At 35.7% G+C, this 9,969-nt stretch overlaps 1 protein-coding gene across 1 annotated transcript; it reads right to left on the reverse strand.

Annotated features, from left to right (window-relative positions):
* Positions 1 to 8,789: 8,789 nt before the first annotated feature.
* LOC138875899 (secreted RxLR effector protein 161-like) lies at positions 8,790 to 9,476 on the reverse strand. The gene has a single exon (XM_070154777.1). It carries the CDS (start codon positions 9,474 to 9,476, stop codon positions 8,790 to 8,792), a length of 687 nt encoding a protein of 228 aa, XP_070010878.1.
* Between the last annotated feature and the right edge of the window lie 493 nt (positions 9,477 to 9,969).

Genomic DNA, 9,969 nt, shown 5'->3' on the forward strand with positions numbered 1-9,969 from the left:
ACTTCCTCTACTAATCAGATGCACCAGGAATAAGTTTTGTGAATGCAACCATTGATGGAAGAGGCTTTCAAAGCTGGAGGAGATCAATTTTGATTGCTCTCTTACTAAAGAACAACTCAGGATTCATTGATGGAACATGTCCTTTTCCTGCTATCATCTTCAAGAAGTATCAGCCATAGACAAGATATAATGATATAGTGACCTCATGGTTACTAAATTCACTATCCAAGGACATCGGGAATAGTGTCATATATTTCAAATCTATAAAATATCTGTGGACTGGTCTGGAGCATAAGTTTGGAAGGTCAAATGGAGTAAAGTTACATTATATGTGCAAAGAGTTATCCAGTTTAGTACAGGGAACCGGTGACATAGCAGAGTATTTTATAAAACTCAAACATCCGTGGGATGAGCTAGACTCTTTAATATGTGATGTCAAGTATGTTTTTGTTTGTTTTGTAAAGCAAAAACTGGAAAATTCCTAGAGGATGAAAGACTTATATAATTTCTCATGGGTTTAAATGATGTCTATGGACATGCAAGGGAAACTATTTGATGATGAACCTTTTCCTAGTATTGACCATGCCTAATCTCTAGTGTTACATGATGAAAGTCAGAGAGAGATCTATATGAACTCCCTTCTCTCTGCTAACTCTTCATCCTTTATGATAGGTAATCAAATCAACTTTGCAGGACATGGGAATTTTATTTTAAGGAACAAAAAATAGATCTAAAGAAACACAAGATAGTCTCAGCAGTTTCAAAAATTAGGAAGCAACATGCAATTTCAAAGATCGGGATGTAATATGCAGAAAATTGCAAACACATCACAAAAAACACTCTTTCAAAAGGAAAGAAGCATAAGTTCAATCCTAATCTATCTTTCACTCATTGCAAGAAAATTGGATATTCAGTGAGTAATTGTAGTGGGTGATTGCTACAAAATCATTAAATTTCCTGAGGATTTTGAATTCACCAATCTTAGAGGATCTCAAGTCCAAATTTAGAGCAATAGTGCTATCATAGAGGATCAGGGAGAGGATGCAAATAGTTACAGTGAGGTTCTGAACAACATCTTTCCAAAGACCAATTTTCATATTAGTCTAGATGATCAAGCAAGTGAAGGTTACAGATTGAATTTTTTTTTATTCAGAGATAAATACAAATGCAATGGCTGGTATTGTTTTGAAATATATTAGAAGTTATTTTTCAGTTTTTAACACTAACACCTGTATAATTGATTTAGGGGTTTCAAAGCATACGTGTTGTGATTCAAATACTTTTATTTTCCTAAAATCCTTTCATGTTCCCTTGCACAAAAATCTGCCCAATTCTTTTAAGGTGACAGTCACACATACAGGGAAAATTCGTATCTCTGCTGCTTTTATTTTAGAGAATGTTCTTCATTTTCCCAGTTTCAAATATAACATGTCATTAGTCAATATGTTCTGTGTTCAATTTCACTACATAATCATATTCAGTCCTAAGTTGTGTCTCTTGCAGACCCTTTTAATAAAGAGGGCTCAAGTTTTTGGTGAATAAAGAGATGGATTACATTTATTACAGCCTAATGTTGCTAGGATTAACTCAAAGGAGAAAAGTATTTCATATTTAAATCATAGTGTTTTTAGTCAAGTTTCAATTATTTTTTTCTTTTTCTGCAAATGCAGCTTCTACTGTAAACTTTAGCATATTAAAGTGGGGCATTTGCCTTTTTATCAATGAAGCATCTCACTTTTATTGCATTTCCTTCAATTTTAAATATTTTTGTGATATTTGTCCTAAGTCTAGGAAAACTAGGATCCCTTTCCCTTTGAGTCAAATTACTTCCAAGAGAGAATTTGAATTAACTCAAGTTGATACATGAGGACCTTATAAGGAACCTATTTATAATGGTTTTAAGTATTTCTTAATTATTGTGGATGATTATAGTAGAAGAAGTTGGACTCTTTTTAAGCACCAAGAGTAATGCATTTTCAGTTTTGAAGGATTTTCTCGCTGTGGTTAAAAGGATATTTGGGAGGGGAGGGGAGGGGGAAGGTGCTGAAACTAAGGACATATAATGCTTTTGAATTAGGAAAAGGTTCTCAACATGCAACTTTTCTTAGCTCTCAAGGGACGTTGCATCAAACAACTTGTATAGATACACCTTAATAAAATAGAATTATTGAGGGGAAACACATACATCTTCTAAAAATGGCAAAGGCTTTGCTATTATAATCAAAGGTACCTATTTCATATTAGGGAGAATGTTTATTGACTGCCACCCATTTGATCAACAGGTTACCCTCTAAGGTACTTCATGGGAAAATACCGTATTCTATCTTATTTAACCAACCACCCTCTTATGAGTTGCTTACGAGTTTTGGATGTCTTTGTTTTGCTTCCACTCTATCTGGTGGGAGATATAAGTTTTAACCCAAGGCTACAGATTGTGTTTTCTTGGGTTATCCTATGGTCAAAAGGGGATACAATGTGTTAGAATTGGATGCAAAAAACGTTTTTGTATCTACGGATATTCATTTTCATGAAACCAAATATCCTTTTGCCTTAAACACCTCATCTATGGATCTTATTTTTCCTATTCCTTCATCTACAGAAACAAACCTTCCAGAATTCTCACCAACCCCTCCTTCATCTTAGACTACCATGCATTCCTCACCCAGTACTTCCAAAATCCAATCACCAATTTTTACCAACCTTCATTCACCTTAATATTCTTATTCTTCTAGATCTACTAGCTATGGGGAGAATCACACACCTACGATAGGAATCAGAAAGTCCACCAAATTCACCAAATGGACCAGTCATCTAAAGGATTTCATTTGCCACTATCTATCTAACAGACTTGACTTCCTCTTATTTTGTTCACTCTTCTCAACCTAATGCCTACTCTTTTGGAGCCCTTTCTAATAATAATCAGCAGGTGTACAGTCTATCTCAGAGATATCAGAGCCTAGTAACTTCTCTGAAGTTTCTAAGCACCTAGGCTGGCAGAAGGCAAAATCAGAAATTGAGCCTTTGAAAGCTAACCACACTTGGGATGTGGTTATCTTGCCAAAAGGTAAGAAAATTTTACCTTGTAAGTTGGTTTTCAAGGTGAAGCATAATTCAGATAGAACTGGTGAAATGCTTAAAGAATGACTGGTGGTCAGAGAGAATATTCAAAGAGAAGGCATAGACTACGCTAGAACATTTTTCTCTGTGATAAAAATGACCTCTATACGATGCTTATTGGTTGTTGTAAGAAGAACTTGCCTATTTATCAAATGAACGTTAATAATGCATTTTACATGGTAATTTGCAAGAAGAGGTTTTATGAAATTTCCAGCAGGTTTATCTCCGCCTAGTACTAATCATGCGTGTTTACTCAAGAAATCATTATATGGATTACAACAGGCTTCACAATAATGTCATCATCTTTAAATAATTATTCTTTCTTCTTTAAAAGAAGGAATACTTTAATCTTTGTTGTGGTAATTTATAATAAACACTTAGTGGAGATGAGACAGAAGTAATTACTATTCTTAAATCTTTTCTCAACATTGAATTCAAAGTCAAGGACTTGGGTAATTTCTATTACTTTATAGGAATGAAAGTACTTAGAGAAGAACAGGGTATTATCATGTGTCGGAGAAAATTCACCTTCGATTTGTAGTACTTCATAACCTTGGATCCCAATCTTAAGTCTCACACATATGTAACGTGTAAATAGCATAGGAGAATATTCTTCAATTGTTTTTGTAATTTAATAGCAAATAGGATTTAGACAATTGTACGGATAATTTATTTGTTTTTCTATTTCTTTTTTTTTCACAAAATAACTCTATATATACATTGTCTCTGTACAAAATGAATACATAGAAAATTTTCACAAAATTTCCTTTCTCTCTTTGCATTCTTTCACTTAGAGACAAAGAAATTAAACTATCTTAATCACTAATAAAATATAAAATAAACGGAAGAAAAAAAAAGTTAAAATAAAATATAATAGAATAAAGATATATCATTAAGTTCCACGAAGTTTTGCATGCATGAGGGTATGCAATTGAACGTGTGTGCACATGGGCATATTTTGTGATAATTAAAATGCTAAGATTTTGCAATCATAACTAACCATAAAAAGTATAAATAAACATTTATGTGGGGAATATAAAGTGCTAAATGTGTTAGGTCATGGAAAGCAACCGTTTGGGGACTCGAAGAGTACGTATCAGCACTTCAATCCCACGTATCTTTTATTATCTAATTCATTTAATAATTAATTTGTAGGAGCACAAAGTTTAATCAAATAAAAGTTATTAAGAAGGTTCCATCAGACTATTTATGAATCAATTGAAGAGAAGTATGACCTTAGAATGAAGTGGTTGTATGACAGAGCAAATGGGGTATGGAAATGGATACTCTATATATTCACTAATTAAAACTAGTAAGTGTGACATACTACCAAACAAATAATGCTACTTGAGAATTGAGATCTACAAGGACTTTCAATTCTTTATTTTAATATTCTACTTAGTTCTTGTAATGCCTCGGCTCTAAATAATTAAGTTTCAAACAATGTTTAGTTGTGACTCAGAAATCAAGATTCGGAAGTTGTTTTAACTGAAGAGAGTGTTGGTTGGGAGAAAACCCCATTAAAATAGGTACTTGTTTGACATTCATGCGATGCCTATGAGCAAAGTGTCACGACCCCAGTTCGCCCTTCGTGAACTATTGTGACGGCACCTAGTCTCTACGACTAGGTAAGCTTAACAATTTGCGGAAAATGGGACAACAAATAAAAATTAATAGAAACTGCGAATAAACATAATGAAAACATTTAAGATGTCGCTCGGCATATACAAATACACACTCTCAACTGAAAAGATCTCCCAAACCCGGAATCTCATGAAATCACAAGCTATGGATACTACATAGTGTTCTAACTCCATAATGTCTATATCAAAGTAAATACAGAAGGGCTGAAACAACAAGAGAGAATGGAGAGGGACTCCTCGGTCTGCGGACGCGGCAGATATACCTCGAAGTTTCCGAAGAATCGCATCGCCTCAAGGATGGTAGGGCCTGGATCTGCACATGAAAAACATGCGCAGGAAGGGCATGAGTACACCACATCGGTACTTAGTAAGTGCCAAACCTAACCTCGGTCGGATAGTGACGAGGAAAGTCAAGGCCATACTGATTATAGATGAAAAACAAGGTAAAACAGTATAGAACACGACAATGTAATTAAAGTGCTAACAGTCTATAATGAATAAAAACACAGAAAGAATCTAACTCAGTATACAAAAATAGCAAATGGGGATCTCCCGGGATACTATCCCGTAGTCCCAAATGTAAATGTGCAAGGGAAACTCCCAGAATACCAAATCCGTAGTCCCAAAGTAAATATCCGGCACGGGGAATCTATCGGGTGTTGTCCTGTAGTCACAATCATAAATGTGCAGGGGGATCTACCGGAATACCGATCCGTAGTCCCAAAGTAAATATCCAGTACGAGGAATCTACCTGGTGTTGTCCCGTGTCCCAATCATAAATGTGCAGGGGGATCTACCGGAATACCGATCTGTAGTCCCAAAGTAAACAAGCAGGGGGATTTCCCGGGATATCGTCCCATAGTCCCAAAGTAAACACACAGCAATAATACGAAGTGTATTCAATTCAATCAAATTTCATACGAAGTAAAATAGGTATTTCTAACCTAACATGTTGCACAGAATTCAAATAAAATAGTTTGAACAAGTAAGGCAATTAAGTCACTTAGACATGCTTCCCTAACCTAACAGTAGGCTTAAATTGTAAATAATGTACAACAAGGAAGAAAAACACATTTATAGTTACTTAATAAAAATAGGATTTTCAAAAATTAGCACATGTACACACTCGTCACCTCACGTACAAGGCATTTAATATATCAACAATACCAAATCCTAAGGGGATTTCCCCCACACAAGGTTAGACAAGCCACTTACCTCGAACCAACTCAATCAACTCGATATCACGTTCTTGCCACGAGTACCCGACTCCAAATGGCTCAAATCTATTCAAATGAATTGTATAATATAAATATAACTTCAAGTAACAAATTCCACTAATTAATTCGAAGCCAACACGCGAAATTAGAAAAATCGCCCAAAACGTCCCCCGGGCCCACGTCTCGGAATCGGATAAAATTCGCAAAACTAGAATTCTCACACTCTCACGAGTTCATACATACCAAATACACGAAATCCGGACCACGAACAATCCCTCAAATCCCCAATTCAAAGTCTCCAATTTCAAACCCTAAACCCCCAAATTTAACCCTTATTTTCCATAAATTTCTTGCCAAATCAGTAGAATAATACCATAATAACAAGTTTGGGTTCCAAAAATCTTACCTCCTCGAAGCTCCCTTGAATTCCCTCTCAAAAACCTCCCAAAAAGCTCAATCCTGGATAAAAATGGTTAAAGAATAGGCCAAAATCACGACAGAAACCTTATATAGGTTCTGGCCCAGGGTTTCTGCACATGCGGCCATTTCCTCGCACCTACGGTCCTAGGTGCGCATCTACGAAATTCCACTTAAAGCACTGGGCCGCACTTGCGCTTCCTTTACCGCACCTGCGGTCTCGCAGGTGCGCTCCAGCTCTCGCACCTGCGACTTCAGAACTCCAAACGCCCAGCCGCATCTGCGGCTTCTCCATCACTTCTGTGGGCCCGCACCTGCGGTCCCATGCACGCAGGTGCGGTTATGACAGATCCAGCCAACTTTAGATTTTTTCTAAGTCCAATTCAACTTCCGTTAAGCACCCGAAACTCACCCGTGGCCCCCGGGACCTCAACCAAGCATGCCAACCAATCCTAAAACATCATACGAACTTATTCCAACCTTCGAATCACGTCAAACAATGCTAAAATTACAAATAGCTCTCCAATCCAAGCCTAAAGATTTCCAAAACTTTCAAATTTCGCTTTCGATCAAAAAGTCTATCAAACCTTGTCCGAATGACCTGAAATTTTGCGCACATGTCACATTCAATACTACGGAGCTACTCCAACTCTCGGAATTCCATTCCGACCCCTAGATCAAAATCTCACTATTGAACCGGAACCTTCAAAAATTCAACTTTGGGTATTTCAAGCCTAAATAAGCTACGAACCTCCAAAACACAATCTGAACACGCCCCTAAGCCCAGAATCACCTTACGAAGCTAACGGAAGTCGACGAAATTCCATTCCGAGGCTGTCTTCACACTGCTTTGATTATGGTCCAAATTCTAAAGCTTAAGCTCTCATTTAGGGACTAAGTGCCCCAAAACACTCCGAAATCCAAAACGAACCTTCCCGACAACTTACATTAGCAGAAACAAACACGGGGAAAGCAGTTAATAGGGAATCAGGGCTTTAATTCTTAAAACGTCCGGCCGGATCGTTACACAAAGGCATTATCCGCTACTCATAATAAATAAAAAATGTTTTGTTAGGTAGCTTAATTTTGTATTTAAACATCTATACTATATTAAAAGTACGAAGGTTCTTAGCTAAATATTTATCGCCTTTTCTCCCCTTTAAACGTAGAGTTTACACCGGATAAAATAGTCATTTAATAATTTTTTCTAATATTTAGGATATTGAAAACAACAAAATCGCGATTACTAAATCCTTCCTTATTCAAACTATGTTAAAAAAAAAAGTCCGACAATTTAGGACTTTAAAATTAATTAAAATTTCAATTTATAAATATTCTTTTCTTATTTAAAGTATGTTATCACAAACTATATTTACGAATCCTCATATTAAGACTTTGAAGTCAATTAAGATATTTATTCAAAAGAAGTTTTATCTATCGTATATTCATATTTTTCAATATTAGGAATACAATTATATTCCTTAACTAAATAATATCTTGACATACAATACTCTAGAGCAAAAATTAAAGTCCAAAAAAGTCATACAAAATCTAAAAGGACTTACATAATCCGAAAGTATTCCTACTCAATTTTTCTAAGAACCTTTTTTGTTCTAGATGTTAAATTCAAATACAAACACAGAGCCAACGCAGCGGGATATTTAATAAGAACGTACCTTCAGCTATTATTGTTCAAGTGTTATAGAGAATCGCCTTTGGAAAACTTTGGCAGAAACCTAGGAGCCTTCTAGCCTGCGCTTATCCTAGGATGCCAGATTGATGGAGTTACATGCATATTTATAGGTAAGCTAAGGACTCTTAGGCAAATACTTTCGCCCTAGGGACTTCTCCATAAATTATAATTACCCTAGGGGCTCCTAATATATGGTAATTTCTTTCCATCAAAGAAACTATCATATATGCATAACTACAGAATATTATCTGATATATTATTTCCTTTGGGAGACAAGGTAAATAATTTATTACCTTAGATGTGGGCCACACTAGAAGTCTCTAGAAGAGACGGTAATTTCTAACATTCTCCCACTTGGCTCACATATTAAAATCAGATAATCCTTTATGAGAGATAAACATATAATATGACCATAAACTTTATCACTCAACTAAAAGTTATGCAACAATCACTTTGACTAGAATATATTATTACACGAATCATGGCGGTCATGCTTTTAAACAAACACTTCTTTCCATGTATTACAATGCATAGTATATTCTAACAAAGTGTTTCACAACTTTATGAATGAACTTAATATAAGTCATTTAGAGTCCAACTTTATTTATTCAATGATCATACATGAAAAACCAAAAGTGTGCATTGTCATGTATATCAAAATAAACATAATGTCTAGACAAACTGTTAGAGAGCAAAGCAAGACTAAATTGAGCTGCTAAGCCCCATATGAGTTACATGATCCTTGAAAATATTAGCCGACAGACCTTTAGTCATAGGATTAACAATCATCAAAGTAGTACTAACATGCTCAAAATTCACATCTTGCTTCTTCACAAAGTCTCTAACCATCAAGTACTTTATGTTGATGTGCTTGCTTTGGCTGCCACTTTTATTATTCTTAGAAAAGAATACTGTAGCTGAATTGTCACAAAAGATTCTCAATGGCCTTGAAATGGAATCGACAATCCTAAGGCCGGAAATAAAGTTTTTCAACCATAATGCTTGTGATGTAGCTTTATAACATGCTATAAATTCAGCCTCCATTTTGGATATTGCAACAATGGCCTGTTTGACACTTCTCCAAGATACAACACCTCCAGCAAGAAGGAAAATATATCCTGAAGTAGATTTACCAGTGTCTTTGTATCCACCCAGATCAGAGTCCGAATATCCAATCACCTCCAATGAGTCAGAGTATTTGTATGTGAACTTTAAATCCTTGGTTCCTTGCAAATATCTCAAGACCCTTTTACCAGCTTTCCAATGGTCAAGACCAGGGTTACTTTGATATCTGCCAAGCATTCCTACCGCAAAAGCAATATCAGGTCTAGTACAGGCCTGTGCATACGTAAGGCTCCAGACAAGCGAAGCATACAAAATGTCTTTCATTTGCTCCTTTACAATGCATTCTGTGGATATTGATTCAATGAGAATTTGTCACCTTGAATTATGGGTGCTGCTATAGGTGAACAGTTCTTCATCCCGAATCTTTCCAGAATTCTTTCAATGTAGGCCTTTTGAGACCGTCCAAGTAATCTTTGGGATCTGTCTCTGTGAATCTCTATGCCTATGACATAAGAGGCTTCACCCATATCCAAAATTCTGGATAAGGAACTGTTTAGTCGCGTGCAAAATTCCCAAGTCACTACTTGCAAACAAAATATCATTCATATATAGGATTAGAAAAATATATTTGCTCTCACTTATCTTAAGGTATATACACTAATCAATGATGTTCTCTGTAAATCCAAATGAAGAAACAACATTATGAAATTTAATATACCATTGGTAGGAAGCTTGCTTTAGCCCATAAATGGATTTATTCAATTTGCAAATAAGGTGACTTCTGTTTGTAACGACCCGATTGGTCGTTTTGAGTAAT

Source organism: Nicotiana sylvestris, chromosome 8 (genome assembly GCF_000393655.2).
Source record: "Nicotiana sylvestris chromosome 8, ASM39365v2, whole genome shotgun sequence".
Taxonomy (NCBI): Eukaryota; Viridiplantae; Streptophyta; class Magnoliopsida; order Solanales; family Solanaceae; genus Nicotiana; species Nicotiana sylvestris.

Coding starts and splice junctions, on each gene's coding strand:
- LOC138875899 (XM_070154777.1), bottom strand. CDS start 9,476: ATGAAAGACATTTTGTATGCTTCGCTTGTCTGGAGCCTTACGTATGCA.